This window comes from Bombina bombina, chromosome 2, assembly GCF_027579735.1.
Source record: "Bombina bombina isolate aBomBom1 chromosome 2, aBomBom1.pri, whole genome shotgun sequence".
Taxonomy (NCBI): Eukaryota; Metazoa; Chordata; class Amphibia; order Anura; family Bombinatoridae; genus Bombina; species Bombina bombina.
In genome coordinates, this window is record NC_069500.1 from 1,022,394,728 (window position 1) to 1,022,414,427 (window position 19,700).

Below are 19,700 nucleotides of genomic sequence, written 5' to 3' on the forward strand. Positions count from 1 at the left end.
CTTGATTATAACTACCCCAGGTTATTGTGCAATGATTTAGTAGCAGGCTGTCTTATTTAGTATCTCTGGGTTAGATGCTCTGCATGTAATGAATGGTAGCTTTTATTTTTACAGTTGCAAACATAAAATGATATTATGTCTGTCACAATAATAAACATACTTATTGCTAATCTGCTGATCATCACTGTGTTCTCTCTACAAATATACAAAACAGAAAGATGTATATTCCATTAGAAAAGATATTAAAGATTTTTCCTTTTTATTCCCCACTGTTTAAACCATCAGATAACTTGCTAAAAACCTTCCCAAAGGTTCTCTAAGCCAGGGTTCTTCAAACTTTTTCCCCCAAGACCCAGTGCAATGATACCACATACCTTTGTGACCCTATTTTTATGCTTGGTCTGAAAATTTCTGAAGTAATATACAAGATAGCTACAATTTATGGCAAATTGACTAAATGTGTGTGTACTTTATTCCTGACTGTAGTCAAACTTGAAAGTGTTGTAAAAGGTAAAAACACACACACACACTCATATTCAATACACACACCGTACACACTCACACCCTCATACAACACACACTCACCCTCATACAACACAGTAAGGATTTTCGTGAACTCTCACCACCATTAGAAAGAAATAAAGGTTTGGGTGCTTTTTTTGGGGTGGCGGGGCTTTATCAAATGAAACAGCCTTAAAGGAACAAAATTCTTTGTTTTCATGATTCAGATAGAAAGTGCAATATAAAACAACATACCAATTTACTTCTATTATCAAATTTGCTTCATTCTCTTCATATCCTTTGTTGAAGCTAGCTCCCAGTAGTGCGTTGCTGTTACCGAACCTATCTAGGTATGCTTTTCAACAAATGATACCTGGAGAAGGAAGCAAACTCGATAAAAAATGCAAATTGGAAAGTTGTTTAGAATTGCATGTTCTATCTAAATTAAGAAAGAAAAAAAATTGGGTTTCATGTCCCTTTACCCACTTGAAAACCTTTTTTGTCCTCTTTTATGCAGAATGGCATTTTGACGTAAGAACGAACCATTCAAAAGAAAAACCGGCACATCTTCTGAAGTAAAAACATCCAAGTTTAATTCATCACTTAAAACGGCAAAAAGTCATGCTTTACATGTTTCGGTGAACAGGCCTTAATCATAAACATGACTTTCTAAAACATCTATAACTATTTAAAAGCACTATTGGGTGACTATTGGATAATCCTAGGTCACATGTGATGATGCAAATTAATTGTACATCTTAAGGTGGACTAATTGAAAAACACATACCATTGATAAAACATAATTTATGCTTACCTGATAAATGTATTTCTCTTGTAGTGTATCCAGTCCACGGATCATCCATTACTTGTGGGATATTCTCCTTCCCAACAGGAAGTTGCAAGAGGATCACCCACAGCAGAGCTGATATATAGCTCCTCCCCTCACTGCCATATCCAGTCATTCGACCGAAACAAGACGAGAAAGGAGAAACCATAGGGCGCAGTGGTGACTGTAGTTTAATTAAAATTTAGACTTGCCTTAAAAGGACAGGGCGGGCCGTGGACTGGATACACTACAAGAGAAATAAATTTATCAGGTAAGCATAAATTATGTTTTCTCTTGTTAAGTGTATCCAGTCCACGGATCATCCATTACTTGTGGGATACCAATACCAAAGCTAAAGTACACGGATGATGGGAGGGACAAGAAGCGAAGACCAAGTCGCAGCCTTGCAAATCTGTTCAACAGAGGCCTCATTTTTAAAGGCCCAGGTGGAAGCCACAGCTCTAGTAGAATGAGCTGTAATCCTTTCAGGGGGCTGCTGTCCAGCAGTCTCATAGGCTAAGCGTATTATGCTCCGAAGCCAAAAGGAGAGAGAGGTTGCCGAAGCTTTTTGACCTCTCCTCTGTCCAGAGTAAACGACAAACAGGGCAGATGTTTGACGAAAATCTTTAGTAGCCTGTAAGTAAAACTTCAAGGCACGGACTACGTCCAGATTATGCAAAAGACGTTCCTTCTTTGAAGAAGGATTAGGACACAATGATGGAACAACAATCTCTTGATTGATATTCCTGCTAGAAACCACCTTAGATAAAAACCCAGGTTTGGTACGCAGAACTACCTTGTCTGAATGAAAAATCAGATAAGGAGAATCACAATGTAAGGCAGATAACTCAGAGACTCTTCGAGCCGAGGAGATAGCCATAAAAAACAGAACTTTCCAAGATAAAAGTTTAATATCAATGGAATGAAGGGGTTCAAACGGAACTCCCTGAAGATCTTTAAGAACCAAGTTTAAGCTCCACGGGGGAGCAACAGTTTTAAACACAGGCTTAATCCTAACCAAAGCCTGACAAAATGCCTGGACGTCTGGAACTTCTGCCAGATGCTTGTGCAAAAGAATAGACAGAGCAGAGATCTGTCCTTTTAAAGAACTAGCTGATAAGCCTTTGTCCAAACCCTCTTGGAGAAAGGACAATATCCTAGGAATCCTAACCTTACTCCATGAGTAACTCTTGGATTCACACCAATAAAGATATTTACGCCATATCTTATGGTAGATTTTCCTGGTGACAGGCTTCCGAGCCTGTATTAAGGTATCAATGACTGACTCGGAGAAGCCACGCCTTGATAGAATCAAGCGTTCAATCTCCATGCAGTCAGTCTCAGAGAAAGTAGATTTGGATGATTGAAAGGACCTTGTATTAGAAGGTCCTGCCTCAGAGGCAGAGTCCATGGTGGAAGAGATGACATGTCCACTAGGTCTGCATACCAGGTCCTGCCTGGCCACGCAGGCACTATCAGAATCACAGATGCTCTCTCCTGTTTGATTTTGGCAATCAGTCGAGGGAGCAGAGGAAACGGTGGAAACACATAGGCCAGGTTGAAGAACCAAGGAGCTGCTAGAGCATCTATCAGCGTTGCTCCCGGGTCCCTGGACCTGGATCCGTAACAAGGAAGCTTGGCGTTCTGGCGAGACGCCATGAGATCCAGTTCTGGTTTGCCCCAACGATGGACCAGTTGGGCAAACACCTCCGGATGGAGTTCCGACTCCCCCGGATGAAAAGTCTGACGACTTAGAAAATCCGCCTCCCAGTTCTCTACGCCTGGGATGTGGATCGCTGACAGGTGGCAAGAGTGAGACTCTGCCCAGCGAATTATCTTTGAGACTTCTAACATCGCTAGGGAACTCCTGGTTCCCCCTTGATGGTTGATGTAAGCCACAGTCGTGATGTTGTCCGACTGAAATCTGATGAACCTCAGTGTTGCTAACTGAGGCCAAGCTAGAAGAGCATTGAATATTGCTCTTAACTCTAGAATATTTATTGGGAAGAGTTTCTCCTCCTGAGTCCACGATCCCTGAGCCTTCAGGGAGTTCCAGACTGCGCCCCAACCTAGAAGGCTGGCATCTGTTGTTACAATCGTCCAATCTGGCCTGCGAAAGGTCATACCCTTGGACAGATGGACCCGAGAAAGCAACCAGAGAAGAGAATCTCTGGTTTCTTGATCCAGATTTAGTAGAGGGGACAAATCTGAGTAATCCCCATTCCACTGACTTAGCATGCATAATTGCAGCGGTCTGAGATGCAGGCGCGCAAATGGCACTATGTCCATTGCCGCTACCATTAAGCCGATTACTTCCATGCACTGAGCCACTGACGGGCGTGGAATGGAATGAAGGACACGGCAAGCATTTAGAAGTTTATATACCTGGACTCCGTCAGGTAAATTTTCATCTCTACAGAATCTATAAAAGAGTCCCTAGGAGAAGGTGATAGAGAACTCTTTTCCATGTTCACTTTCCACCCATGCAACCTCAGAAATGCCAGAACTATCTCTGTATGAGACTTGGCAATTTGAAAGCTTGACGCCTGTATCAGGATGTCGTCTAGATACAGAGCCACCGCTATGCCTCGCAGTCTTAGAACCGCCAGAAGTGAGCCCAGAACCTTTGTAAAAATTCTCGGGGCAGTGGCCAACCCGAAGGGAAGAGCTACAAATTGGTAATGCCTGTCTAGAAAGGCAAACCTTAGGAACCAATGATGATCTTTGTGAATCGGTATGTGAAGGTAGGCATCCTTTAAGTCCACTGTGGTCATGTACTGACCCTCTTAAATCATGGGTAGGATGGTCCGAATAGTTTCCATTTTGAATGATGGAACTCTGAGGAATTTGTTTAAGATCTTTAGATCCAAGATTGGTCTGAAGGTTCCCTCTTTCTTGGGAACCACAAACAGATTTGAATAAAATCCCTGTCCTTGTTCCGTCCGCGGAACTGGATGGATCACTCCCATTACTAGGAGGTCTTGCACACAGCTTAGGAATGCCTCTTTCTTTATCTGGTTTGATGATAACCTTGAAAGATGAAATCTCCCTTGTGGAGGAAAAGCTTTGAAGTCCAGAAGATATCCCTGAGATATGATCTCCAACGCCCAGGGATCCTGAACATCTCTTGCCCAAGCCTGGGCGAAGAGAGAAAGTCTGCCCCCCACTAGATCCGTTTCCGGATAGGGGGCCGTTCCTTCATGCTGTCTTGGGGGCAGCAGCAGGCTTCCTGGCCTGCTTGCCCTTGTTCCAGGACTGGTTAGGTTTCCAGGCCTGTCTGGAATGAGCAACAGTTCCCTCTTGTTTTGAAGCGGAGGAAGTTGATGCTGCTCCTGCCTTGAAATTTCGAAAGGCACGAAAATTAGACTGTTTGGCCTTTGATTTGGCCCTGTCCTGAGGAAGGGTATGACCCTTGCCTCCAGTAATGTCAGCAATAATTTCCTTCAAGCCAGGCCCAAATAAGGTCTGCCCCTTGAAAGGAATGTTGAGTAATTTAGACTTTGAAGTCACGTCAGCTGACCAGGATTTAAGCCATAGTGCCCTACGCACCTTTATGGTGAATCCGGAATTCTTAGCCGTTAGTTTAGTCAAATGAACAATGGCATCAGAAACAAATGAGTTAGCTAGCTTAAGCGTTCTAAGCTTGTCAAAATTTAATTCAATGGAGCTGTCTGGATGGCCTCTTCCAGGGCCTCAAACCAGAATGCCGCCGCAGCAGTGACAGGCGCAATGCATGCAAGGGACTGTAAAATAAAACCTTGTTGAATAAACATTTTCTTAAGGTAACCCTCCAATTTTTTATCCATTGGATCTGAAAAAGCACAACTGTCCTCAACCGGGATAGTGGTACGCTTTGCTAAAGTAGAAACTGCTCCCTCCACCTTAGGGACCGTCTGCCATAAGTCCCGTGTAGTGGCGTCAATTGGAAACATTTTTCTAAATATAGGAGGTGGGGAAAAGGGCACACCGGGTCTATCCCACTCCTTGCTAATAATTTCTGTAAGCCTTTTAGGTATAGGAAAAACGTCAGTACACACCGGTACCGCATAGTACCTATCCAGCCTACACAATTTCTCTGGAATTGCAAATATGTTACAGTCATTCAGAGCAGCTAATACCTCCCCAAGCAATACACGGAGGTTCTCAAGCTTAAATTTAAAATTAGAAATCTCTGAATCAGGTTTCCCCGAGTCAGAGATGTCACCCACAGACTGAAGCTCTCCGTCCTCATGTTCTGCATACTGTGACGCAGTATCAGACATGGCTCTAACAGCATTTGCGCGCTCTGTATCTCTCCTAACCCCAGAGCTATCGCGCTTGCCTCTTAATTCAGGCAATCTAGATAATACCTCTGACAGGGTATTATTCATGATTGCAGCCATGTCCTGCAAGGTAATCCCTACGGGCGTCCCTGATGTAATTGGCGCCATATTAGCGTGCGTCCCCTGAGCGGGAGGCGAAGGGTCTGACACGTGGGGAGAGTTAGTCGGCATAACTTCCCCCTCGACAGAACCTTCTGGTGATAATTCTTTTATAGATAAAGACTGATCTTTACTGTTTAAGGTGAAATCAATACATTTAGTACACATTCTCCTATGGGGCTCCACCATGGCTTTCAAACATAATGAACAAGTAGGTTCCTCTGTGTCAGACATGTTTAAACAGACTAGCAATGAGGCTAGCAAGCTTGGAAAACACTTTAAAACAAGTTTACAAGCAATATAAAAAACGTTACTGCGCCTTTAAGAAACACAAATTTTCCCAAATTTTGAAATAACAGTGAAAAAATGCAGTTACACTAACGAAATTTTTACAGTGTATGTAATAAGTTAGCAGAGCATTGCACCCACTTGCAAATGGATGATTAACCCCTTAATACCAAAAACGGAATAACAAATGACAAAAAGGTTTTTTAAACAGTCACAACAACTGCCACAGCTCTACTGTGGCTTTTTACCTCCCTCAATACGACTTTTGAAGCCTTTTGAGCCCTTCAGAGAAGTCCTGGATCATGCAGGAAGAAGCTGGATGCCTGTGTCTGTAATTTTTGCTGTGCAAAAAAACGCCAAAATAGGCCCCTCCCACTCATATTACAACAGTGGGAAGCCTCAGGGAACTGTTTCTAGGCAAAATTCAAGCCAGCCATGTGGAAAAAAACTAGGCCCCAATAAGTTTTATCACCAAACATATGTAAAAAACGATTTAAAATACACTTTTATAAGAGTATGTATCTCTATTAATAAGCCTGATACCAGTCGCTATCACTGCATTTAAGGCTTTACTTACATTACTTCGGTATCAGCAGCATTTTCTAGCAAATTCCATCCCTAGAAAAATATTTTAACTGCACATACCTTATTGCAGGAAAACCTGCACGCTATTCCCCCTCTGAAGTTACCTCACTCCTCAGAATATGTGAGAACAGCAAAGGATCTTAGTTACTTCTGCTAAGATCATAGAAAACGCAGGCAGATTCTTCTTCTAAATACTGCCTGAGATAAACAGTACACTCCGGTACCATTTAAAAATAACAAACTTTTGATTGAAGAAATAAACTAAGTATAAAACACCACAGTCCTCTTACGACCTCCATCTTAGTTGAGAGTTGCAAGAGAATGACTGGATATGGCAGTGAGGGGAGGAGCTATATAGCAGCTCTGCTGTGGGTGATCCTCTTGCAACTTCCTATTGGGAAGGAGAATATCCCACAAGTAATGGATGATCCGTGGACTGGATACACTCAACAAGAGAAATAATAATACAGGAAAGTATACTGCTAGTTCCTCTGAAAACAGCTATATGAAGATTTAAACTACTATTAACTAATAAATATAAATCTATCAATGGCATAATACAGAAATATTTTATATCTGTTCTGTACACTCTTAATCTCTTTGGGTAAGTATCAAATGTTAATCGAATTTAAATGTATATATGCATATGCAGAGTTAAATTGACCTTTCAATTTTATTTCAGAGTTAATTTTGGCCTTTCTATCGCCTAGATTACGAGTCTTGCGTTAGCCTTAAAAAGCAGCGTTGAGGGGTCCCAACGCTGCTTTTTAACGCCCGCTGGTATTACGAGTCTGGCAGGTACAGGTGTACCGCTCACTTTTTTTCTGCGATTTTAGCATACCGCAAATCCCCTTATATCAATTGCGTATCCTATCTTTTTAATGGGATTTTCCTAACGCCGGTATTACGATTGCTGGAAAAAGTGAGCGGTACACCCTCTCCTGTCAAGACTCCATTTAAAAGTCAGTAGTTAAGAGTTTTATGGGCTAACGCCGTAACATAAAACTCTTAACTAAAGTGCTAAAAAGTACACTAACACCCATAAACTACCTATTAACCCCTAAACCGAGGCCCCCCCACATCACAAACACTATAATAAAAAATGTAAACTCCTAATCTGCCGACCGGACATCGCCGCCACTTTAATAAATGTATTAACCCCTAAACCGCCGCCCTCCCGCCTCGCAAACACTAGTTAAATTTTATTAACCCCTAATCTGCCGTCCCTAACATCGCCGACACTTACCTACATTTATTAACCCCTAATCTGCCGCACCCAACATCGCCACCACTAAATTAAATGTATTAACCCCTAAACCTAAGTCTAATCCTAACCCCCCCTAACTTAAAACAGAATTTATGTTTACCTGATAAATTACTTTCTCCAACGGTGTGTCCGGTCCACGGCGTCATCCTTACTTGTGGGATATTCTCTTCCCCAACAGGAAATGGCAAAGAGCCCAGCAAAGCTGGTCACATGATCCCTCCTAGGCTCCGCCTACCCCAGTCATTCGACCGACGTTAAGGAGGAATATTTGCATAGGAGAAACCATATGATACCGTGGTGACTGTAGTTAAAGAAAATAAATTATCAGACCTGATTAAAAAACCAGGGCGGGCCGTGGACCGGACACACCGTTGGAGAAAGTAATTTATCAGGTAAACATAAATTCTGTTTTCTCCAACATAGGTGTGTCCGGTCCACGGCGTCATCCTTACTTGTGGGAACCAATACCAAAGCTTTAGGACACGGATGATGGGAGGGAGCAAATCAGGTCACCTAGATGGAAGGCACCACGGCTTGCAAAACCTTTCTCCCAAAAATAGCCTCAGAAGAAGCAAAAGTATCAAACTTGTAAAATTTGGTAAAAGTGTGCAGTGAAGACCAAGTCGCTGCCCTACATATCTGATCAACAGAAGCCTCGTTCTTGAAGGCCCATGTGGAAGCCACAGCCCTAGTGGAATGAGCTGTGATTCTTTCGGGAGGCTGCCGTCCGGCAGTCTCGTAAGCCAATCTGATGATGCTTTTAATCCAAAAAGAGAGAGAGGTAGAAGTTGCTTTTTGACCTCTCCTTTTACCGGAATAAACAACAAACAAGGAAGATGTTTGTCTAAAATCCTTTGTAGCATCTAAATAGAATTTTAGAGCGCGAACAACATCCAAATTGTGCAACAAACGTTCCTTCTTCGAAACTGGTTTCGGACACAGAGAAGGTACGATAATCTCCTGGTTAATGTTTTTGTTAGAAACAACTTTTGGAAGAAAACCAGGTTTAGTACGTAAAACCACCTTATCTGCATGGAACACCAGATAAGGAGGAGAACACTGCAGAGCAGATAATTCTGAAACTCTTCTAGCAGAAGAAATTGCAACCAAAAACAAAACTTTCCAAGATAATAACTTAATATCAACGGAATGTAAGGGTTCAAACGGAACCCCCTGAAGAACTGAAAGAACTAAGTTGAGACTCCAAGGAGGAGTCAAAGGTTTGTAAACAGGCTTGATTCTAACCAGAGCCTGAACAAAGGCTTGAACATCTGGCACAGCTGCCAGCTTTTTGTGAAGTAACACAGACAAGGCAGAAATCTGTCCCTTCAGGGAACTTGCAGATAATCCTTTTTCCAATCCTTCTTGAAGGAAGGATAGAATCTTAGGAATCTTAACCTTGTCCCAAGGGAATCCTTTAGATTCACACCAACAGATATATTTTTTCCAAATTTTGTGGTAAATCTTTCTAGTTACAGGCTTTCTGGCCTGAACAAGAGTATCGATAACAGAATCTGAGAACCCTCGCTTCGATAAGATCAAGCGTTCAATCTCCAGGCAGTCAGCTGGAGTGAGACCAGATTCGGATGTTCGAACGGACCTTGAACAAGAAGGTCTCGTCTCAAAGGTAGCTTCCATGGTGGAGCCGATGACATATTCACCAGATCTGCATACCAAGTCCTGCGTGGCCACGCAGGAGCTATCAAGATCACCGACGCCCTTTCCTGATTGATCCTGGCTACCAGCCTGGGGATGAGAGGAAACGGCGGGAATACATAAGCTAGTTTGAAGGTCCAAGGTGCTACTAGTGCATCCACTAGAGCCGCCTTGGGATCCCTGGATCTGGACCCGTAGCAAGGAACTTTGAAGTTCTGACGAGAGGCCATCAGATCCATGTCTGGAATGCCCCACAGTTGAGTGACTTGGGCAAAGATTTCCGGATGGAGTTCCCACTCCCCCGGATGCAATGTCTGACGACTCAGAAAATCCGCTTCCCAATTTTCCACTCCTGGGATGTGGATAGCAGACAGGTGGCAGGAGTGAGACTCCGCCCATAGAATGATTTTGGTCACTTCTTCCATCGCCAGGGAACTCCTTGTTCCCCCCTGATGGTTGATGTACGCAACAGTTGTCATGTTGTCTGATTGAAACCGTATGAACTTGGCCCTCGCTAGCTGAGGCCAAGCCTTGAGAGCATTGAATATCGCTCTCAGTTCCAGAATATTTATCGGTAGAAGAGATTCTTCCCGAGACCAAAGACCCTGAGCTTTCAGGGATCCCCAGACCGCGCCCCAGCCCATCAGACTGGCGTCGGTCGTGACAATGACCCACTCTGGTCTGCGGAAGGTCATCCCTTGTGACAGGTTGTCCAGGGACAGCCACCAACGGAGTGAGTCTCTGGTCCTCTGATTTACTTGTATCCTCGGAGACAAGTTTGTATAGTCCCCATTCCACTGACTGAGCATGCACAGTTGTAATGGTCTTAGATGAATGCGCGCAAAAGGAACTATGTCCATTGCCGCTACCATCAAACCTATCACTTCCATGCACTGCGCTATGGAAGGAAGAGGAACGGAATGAAGTATCCGACAAGAGTCTAGAAGTTTTGTTTTTCTGGCCTCTGTCAGAAAAATCCTCATTTCTAAAGAGTCTTTATTGTTCCCAAGAAGGGAACCCTTGTTGACGGAGATAGAGAACGCTTTTCCACGTTCACTTTCCATCCGTGAGATCTGAGAAAGGCCAGGACGATGTCCGTGTGAGCCTTTGCTTGAGGAAGGGACGACGCTTGAATCAGAATGTCGTCCAAGTAAGGTACTACAGCAATGCCCCTTGGTCTTAGCACAGCTAGAAGGGACCCTAGTACCTTTGTGAAAATCCTTGGAGCAGTGGCTAATCCGAAAGGAAGCGCCACGAACTGGTAATGCTTGTCCAGGAATGCGAACCTTAGGAACCGATGATGTTCCTTGTGGATAGGAATATGTAGATACGCATCCTTTAAATCCACCATGGTCATGAATTGACCTTCCTGGATGGAAGGAAGAATTGTTCGAATGGTTTCCATTTTGAACGATGGAACCTTGAGAAACTTGTTTAAGATCTTGAGATCTAAGATTGGTCTGAACGTTCCCTCTTTTTTGGGAACTATGAACAGATTGGAGTAGAACCCCATCCCTTGTTCTCCTAATGGAACAGGATGAATCACTCCCATTTTTAACAGGTCTTCTACACAACGTAAGAATGCCTGTCTTTTTATGTGGTCTGAAGACAACTGAGACCTGTGGAACCTCCCCCTTGGGGGAAGCCCCTTGAATTCCAGAAGATAACCTTGGGAGACTATTTCTAGCGCCCAAGGATCCAGAACATCTCTTGCCCAAGCCTGAGCGAAGAGAGAGAGTCTGCCCCCCACCAGATCCGGTCCCGGATCGGGGGCCAACATTTCATGCTGTCTTGGTAGCAGTGGCAGGTTTTTTGGCCTGCTTTCCCTTGTTCCAGCCTTGCATTGGTCTCCAAGCTGGCTTGGCTTGAGAAGTATTACCCTCTTGCTTAGAGGACGTAGCACTTTGGGCTGGTCCGTTTCTACGAAAGGGACGAAAATTAGGTTTATTTTTGGCCTTGAAAGGCCGATCCTGAGGAAGGGCGTGGCCCTTACCCCCAGTGATATCAGAGATAATCTCTTTCAAGTCAGGGCCAAACAGCGTTTTCCCCTTGAAAGGAATGTTAAGTAGCTTGTTCTTGGAAGACGCATCAGCTGACCAAGATTTCAACCAAAGCGCTCTGCGCGCCACAATAGCAAACCCAGAATTCTTAGCCGCTAACCTAGCCAATTGCAAAGTGGCGTCTAGGGTGAAAGAATTAGCCAATTTGAGAGCATTGATTCTGTCCATAATCTCCTCATAAGGAGGAGAATCACTATCGACCGCCTTTACCAGCTCATCGAACCAGAAACACGCGGCTGTAGCGACAGGGACAATGCATGAAATTGGTTGTAGAAGGTAACCCTGCTGAACAAACATCTTTTTAAGTAAACCTTCTAATTTTTTATCCATAGGATCTTTGAAAGCACAACTATCTTCTATGGGTATAGTGGTGCGTTTGTTTAAAGTGGAAACCGCTCCCTCGACCTTGGGGACTGTCTGCCATAAGTCCTTTCTGGGGTCGACCATAGGAAACAATTTTTTAAATATGGGGGGAGGGACGAAAGGAATACCGGGCCTTTCCCATTCTTTATTTACAATGTCCGCCACCCGCTTGGGTATAGGAAAAGCTTCTGGGAGCCCCGGGACCTCTAGGAACTTGTCCATTTTACATAGTTTCTCTGGGATGACCAACTTGTCACAATCATCCAGAGTGGATAATACCTCCTTAAGCAGAATGCGGAGATGTTCCAACTTAAATTTAAACGTAATCAGGTTCAGCTTGTTGAGAAATGTTCCCTGAATCAGTAATTTCTCCCTCAGACAAAACCTCCCTGGCCCCATCAGACTGGTTTAGGGGCCCTTCAGAACCATTATTATCAGCGTCGTCATGCTCTTCAGTATCTAAAACAGAGCAGTCGCGCTTACGCTGATAAGTGTGCATTTTGGCTAAAATGTTTTTGACAGAATTATCCATTACAGCCGTTAATTGTTGCATAGTAAGGAGTATTGGCGCGCTAGATGTACTAGGGGCCTCCCGAGTGGGCAAGACTCGTGTAGACGAAGGAGGGAATGATGCAGTACCATGCTTACTCCCCTCACTTGAGGAATCATCTTGGGCATCATTGTCATTGTCACATAAATCACATTTATTTAAATGAGAAGGAACTCTGGCTTCCCCACATTCAGAACACAGTCTATCTGGTAGTTCAGACATGTTAAACAGGCATAAACTTGATAACAAAGTACAAAAAACGTTTTAAAATAAAACCGTTACTGTCACTTTAAATTTTAAACTGAACACACTTTATTACTGCAATTGCGAAAAAATATGAAGGAATTGTTCAAAATTCACCAAAATTTCACCACAGTGTCTTAAAGCCTTAAAAGTATTGCACACCAAATTTGGAAGCTTTAACCCTTAAAATAACGGAACCGGAGCCGTTTTTAACTTTAACCCCTTTACAGTCCCTGGTATCTGCTTTGCTGAGACCCAACCAAGCCCAAAGGGGAATACGATACCAAATGACGCCTTCAGAAAGTCTTTTCTATGTATCATAGCTCCTCACACATGCGACTGCATGTCATGCCTCTCAAAAACAAGTGCGCAACACCGGCGCGAAAATGAGGCTCTGCCTATGATTTGGGAAAGCCCCTAAAGAATAAGGTGTCTAAAACAGTGCCTGCCGATATAATCTTATCAAAATACCCAGATTAAATGATTCCTCAAGGCTAAATATGTGTTAATAATGAATCGATTTAGCCCAGAAAAAGTCTACAGTCTTAATAAGCCCTTGTGAAGCCCTTATTTACTATCTTAATAAACATGGCTTACCGGATCCCATAGGAAAAATGACAGCTTCCAGCATTACATCGTCTTGTTAGAATGTGTCATACCTCAAGCAGCAAGAGACTGCTCACTGTTCCCCCAACTGAAGTTAATTGCTCTCAACAGTCCTGTGTGGAACAGCCATGGATTTTAGTAACGGTTGCTAAAATCATTTTCCTCATACAAACAGAAATCTTCATCTCTTTTCTGTTTCTGAGTAAATAGTACATACCAGCACTATTTTAAAATAACAAACTCTTGATTGAATAATAAAAACTACAGTTAAACACTAAAAAACTCTAAGCCATCTCCGTGGAGATGTTGCCTGTACAACGGCAAAGAGAATGACTGGGGTAGGCGGAGCCTAGGAGGGATCATGTGACCAGCTTTGCTGGGCTCTTTGCCATTTCCTGTTGGGGAAGAGAATATCCCACAAGTAAGGATGACGCCGTGGACCGGACACACCTATGTTGGAGAAATATAATTTAAATACATCTAAATAAAATAACTACAATTAAATAAATTATTCCTATTTAAAACTAAATACTTACCTATAAAATAAACCCTAAGATAGCTACAATATAACTAATAGTTACATTTGTATCTATTTTAGGGTTTATTTTTATTTTACAGGCAAGTTTGTATTTATTTTAACTAGGTACAATAGTTATTAAATAGTTATTAACTATTTAATAACTACCAAGCTAAAATAAAGACACATTTACCTGTAAAATAAATCATAACTTAAGTTACAATTACACCTAACACTACACTATCATTAAATTAATTACCTAAACTACCTACAATTAAAATAAACTAAAGTACGAAAAACGACAAACACTAAATTACAGTAAATTAAAAAATAATTAGTTTTTTTAAGCTAATTACACCTACTCTAATCCCCCTAATAAAATAAAAAAGCCCCCCAAAATAATAAAATTCCCTACGCTATACTAAATTACAAATAGCCCTTAAAAGGGCCTTTTGCGGGGCATTGCCCCAAAGTAATCAGCTCTTTTACCTGTAAAAAAAAAATACAATACCCCCCCAACATTAAAACCCACCACCCACACACCCAACCCTACTCTAAAACCCACCCAATCCCCTCTTAATAAAACCTAACACTACCCCCTTGAAGATCACCCTACCTTGAGGCGTCTTCACCCAGCCGGGCACATGTGGACCTCCAGAGGGGCAGAAGTCTTTATCCAGGCGGCATCTTCTATCCAGGGTCCATCTTCAATCCAGCCGACGCGGAGCATCCTCTTCAAACAAAGTCCCAATGAAGAATGAAGGTTCCTTTAAATGACGTCATCCAAGATGGCGTCCCTTCAATTCTGATTGGCTGATAGAATTCTATCAGCCAATCGGAATTAAGGTAGGAAAAAATCCTATTGGCTGATGCACTCAGCCAATAGAATTGAAGTTCAATACTAATGGCTGATCCAATCAGCCAATAGGATTGAGCTTGCATTCTATTGGCTGTTCCAATCAGCCAATAGAATGCAAGCTCAATTCTATTGGCTGATTGCATCAGCCAATAGGATTTTTCCTACCTTAATTCCGATTGGCTGATAGAATTCTATCAGCCAATCGGAATTGAAAGGACACCATCTTGGATGACGTCATTTAAAGGAACCTTCATTCTTCGTTAGGACTTAGTTTGAAGAGCATGCTCCGCGTCGGCTGGATTGAAGATGGACCCGCTCCGTGCCAGAAGGATGAAGGTAGAAGATGCCGCCTGGATGAAGACTTCTGCTGTCTGGAGGACCTCTTCTGCCCGGATCGGATGAAGACTTATGCCATATGGAGGACCACTTGTGCCCGTCTTCTTGGAGGACTTCGGCCCGGCTGGGTGAAGACGTCTCAAGGTAGGGTGATCTTCAAGGGGTTAGTGTTAGGTTTTATTAAGGGGGGATTGGTGGGTTTTAGAGTAGGGTTGGGTGTGTGGGTGGTGGGTTTTAATGTTGGGGGGGTATTGTATTTTTTTTTACAGGTAAAAGAGCTGATTACTTTGGGGCAATGCCCCGCAAAAGGCCCGTTTAAGGGCTATTTGTAATTTAGTATAGGGTAGGGATTTTTTTTATTTTGGGGGGCTTTTTTATTTTATTAGGAGGCTTAGATTTGGTGTAATTAGTTTAAAAAATTTTAATTTCTTTTTTATTTTCTGTAATTTAGTGTTTGTTGTTTTTCGTAATTTAGTTTATTTAATTTAATTGTAATTAATTGTAGTTAGTTTAGGGAATTAATTTAATTATAGTGTAGTGTTAGGGTGTAATTGTAACTTAGGTTAGGGTTTATTTTACAGGTATATTTGTATTTATTTTAACTAGGTAGTTATTAAATAGTTAATAACTATTTAATAACTATTGTACCTAGTTAAAATAAATACAAAGTTGCCTGTAAAATAAAAATAAACCCTAAGATGGCTACAATGTAATTATCAGTTATATTGTAGCTACCTTAGGGTTTATTTTATAGGTAAGTATTTAGTTTTAAATAGGAATAATTTATTTAATGATAGTAATATTTATTTAGATGTATTTAAATGATATTTAAGTTAGGGGGTGTTAGGGTTAGACTTAGGTTTAGGGGTTAATAACTTTATTATAGTGGCGGTGACGTTGGCGGCGGCGGCGGCAGATTAGGGGTTAATAAATTTAATATAGTTGCGGCAACGTTGGGGGCGGAAGATTAGGGGTTAATAAGTGTAAGATTAAGGGTGTTTAGACTCAGGGTTCATGTTAGGGTGTTAGGTGTAGACATATTTTTTATTTTCCCATAGGAAACAATGGGGCAGAGTTAAGAGCTGAACGCTGCTTTTTTGCAGGTGTTAGTTTTTTTTTCAGCCGATTCTGCCCCATTGTTTCCTATGGGGAAATCGTGCACGAGCACGTTCAGCCAGCTTACCGCTACCGTAAGCAACGCTGGTATTGAGGTGAGATGTGGAGCAAAATTTTGCTCAACACTCACTTTTCTGAGGCCAACGTCGGCTTGCAGAAAACTCTTAATACCAGCGTCGTCTTAAGTGAGCGGTGAGAAAAAAAGGCTTGTTAGCACCGCACACCATTACCGACAAAAAACTCGTAATCTAGCCATATGTTAGTGTAAGGGTTAGAAATCATAGAAAATATAAAAAATATAATAAAAATATAAATAGTACCAACTACAAAGTCTTTTCAGATTTAAAGAAAGTATCCTTAAACTCCTATACGATTAGCAACCGCTGTTAATATGTATATGTAAACATTTATACTTGATGGACATAATAGCGTGCAGTTATTCCCAAAAGTTGATAATGTCAAAGGTAGAGTTAAACCCTTTGGGAATGCGTGTCTCCATATTGAAGATCCAGAACGCTTCCCTTTTGAAAAGTAACTTGCTAACATCACTCTCTCTTTTAAGGCATTTTACTTTCTCTATAACTTCCCATCTCAGAGTAGTATTATCATTGTGATCATCTTCAATGAAATTAGTGGCTAGACCTGAACATTTGTATGATCTCTTAATATCGGATAGATGTTCTCTTACTCTTTCATGGACCTCTCTTGAAGTACAACCTATGTACTGTTTGTTGTTACAAGTGCACCAAATTAGATAAATAACGTTTTTTTATCTACAATTTACACAATTCTTTAATACATATTGTTTCCCTGTTGATGTGGAAGTAAATGTAGTGTCAAATGCACTAAAACTACATGGTATACATAAACTGTATCCACATTGGTGCATGTCTTTTATAACTAGCCAAGAACTAGTTGTATTCTCTGTATTTATATCACTGGGGGACAATATGTTTCCAATTGTAATACCTTTTTCGGTATGAGGTTACAATTTCTCACAGTGTTCTGCAGACCATCATCTGCCGACAGCATAGAAAAATGTTTTCTTACAATATTACATATCTGATAGTAATCTGCAGAAAAACGTATAGTAAAAGTAACAGTGTCTTTATTGTCAAAACGGCTCTCCCTTTTGACAGACATTTTATTTCTGTCATTCAATAGTGTCTTTCTGTGAATTAAATCAACTTCTTTTTTGTCTTTTAAGACTAAGTTTTTGTCATATCCTCTACTGTATAATCTCTCTGACAAATCTGTGCTCTGGAGCTCATATTCTAAATCATTACTACAGATTTGCTTCATTCTTATAAATTGACCCTTCGCTATTGAGTAGGGAACAGTTTTAGGATGGTTGCACATTCCATGAAGGATAGTATTACCTGAGATTGGTTTTCTATATACTGTACTCTCAATTTTATGGGTTTGTTGATTAAACCGGAGAGTGATGACTAAATAATTTATTTTTTGCTTGTCATATTCAAAGGTAAAACCTAGGCCTAGGGGATTGTCATTCAAATATAATACAAAATCTGTGATTGCTTGACTATTTCCCTTCCAAACAAATAATAAATCGTCAATATATCTTTGATACAAATGTATAACGTCAGAAAAGGGATTCCTATCACTGTAGATATATAGGGATTCCCACCATCCCATCGTTAAATTTGCAAATGATGGGGCAAATTTTGCCCCCATTGCCGTACCTTTTTTTTTGTAAATAGAAGTAATTTTTGAACATAAAGTAGTTAGGTGACAAAAGGAATCTAGTTACTTCAATAAGATATTTAGTGAACGCTTTTGTGTAGTCAGTGTGATTACACAGAAAGTATTCAATGGCTCTCAGTCCTACATCATGTGGAATACTGGAGTAAAGTGATATGACATCTACTGTAAGCTAAACATCTTGTTCATCACACTGGAAGTCATTGAATATCTGAAGTACATGTTTTGTATCTCGAGTATAACTTGGGAGTGTAAGAACTATTGGCTGTAGAAGACTATCCAGCCACTCTGACAACCTCTCACAAAGAGACCCTATACCAGCGACTATAGGTCTTCCTTCCAAAAATTTGTGAACCTTTGGTAGAATGTGAAAGATCGGTATTATCGGTTAAGACACAAATAAATAGTCAAAAGTATTCTGGTTAATATGACCTTTATGTAAACCATTTTGACGTAAGACCATACAATTTAAGTTTTTCCAAACACAGAATAACATCAAGCAGCAAATTTATTCAGATATTTCTTTTTTTTTTCTCTCAAATAAAACAAAAGTCAACATGTTGTCTCAAATCTATATATTATTCTGTCTAAAACTCCTCAGTAACTCTAACTCCCACAAGTTAATACAAAACAGCACAATGTAACACAAAAGGGAATAGCGCTAAAAGCTAATACGATATAACACAATATAAAACAGATCAGTATATTATTCATTTATCGTATGTTCTCACAATTTATAAAAATACAATTCCTACAAATTTTCTCAATTCCTCATTATAAAAAAAAAAAACTGAAAAAAGTGCACTTTAAATATAAGTATATGTATGTACCAGCGCTTGGCTGTAAATCGTATGAAAAGTGAATATTATCGGTACCTTTCTCCACACAACCTGAGTTTGTACCTGTATGGGATAAGGGTTACTCCGAGTGCTTTCTACAGCACACTCGAGTACAGGTTCTCCACAACACTCCAGCTCCACAGCATTTGCTTAATATACTGCTGTGCGTTGCAAATTGATCCTCAACTTGGTGACAGGTGAATTGTACTCCAATGTGCCTGTTCCGGCTACCCAGCCTTTTCTTACAATTTGCTGGTCTTTGACTTAAATGGATCTTGCTTTTGATCTACGGCACCCAGCGTTTGAACTACACACTCTGCCGTTGCGGTTAAATATCTGGATATGCCTCTATACCAGACATCCTCAAACTTGGCCCTCCAGAGGTTTTGGAACTACAGCTGATATGCTGGCCTCATGGGAAATGTAGTTTCAAAACCTCTGGAGGGCCAAGTTTGAAGATGTCTGCAACACGTTTCAGCTTACGTCAGTTTACATACATATATTTAAAGGGCACGTTTTTCAATTTTAATTTGATTTGATTTTTTTAAACAAGGAATTGTAACATTTTATAGGAATTGTAATTTTAGAAATTGTGAGACCATATAATAAATGTATTAATAATATATTGATCTGTACAATATTGGGTTATTACTTATAGCTTTTAGCACTACTTCCTTTTGTGCTGTGATATTTTTTTTTTTTAAAAGCATCACAGAACTAAGTTTGATACAACTAACCTGCATTAATACATTATCAATGGCCATCTGTACTTCTAGGATCAGGCTGTAACTGGCATCATCTCGATTCAAGGTAAACTTATCATTGATACTGAACACAGGCACAGCAGAGACAGCAGTGGTAGACTGAGAAGAATGCTGGTATCTCTCGCGTTCCTGGAGAACTTTAAACTGTAACTGCTCCATCTCAGACCTATTTAAGAAAACA

General features: G+C 41.0%; 1 protein-coding gene across 1 annotated transcript in view; it reads right to left on the minus strand.

Annotated features, from left to right (window-relative positions):
- Positions 1-19,700, minus strand: part of BBS7 (Bardet-Biedl syndrome 7) — a 261,543-nt gene that overhangs the window by 170,734 nt on the left and 71,109 nt on the right. The window contains 1 exon segment of the mRNA XM_053703611.1: positions 19,493-19,685. Coding sequence (XP_053559586.1) covers positions 19,493-19,685 — 193 coding nt within the window.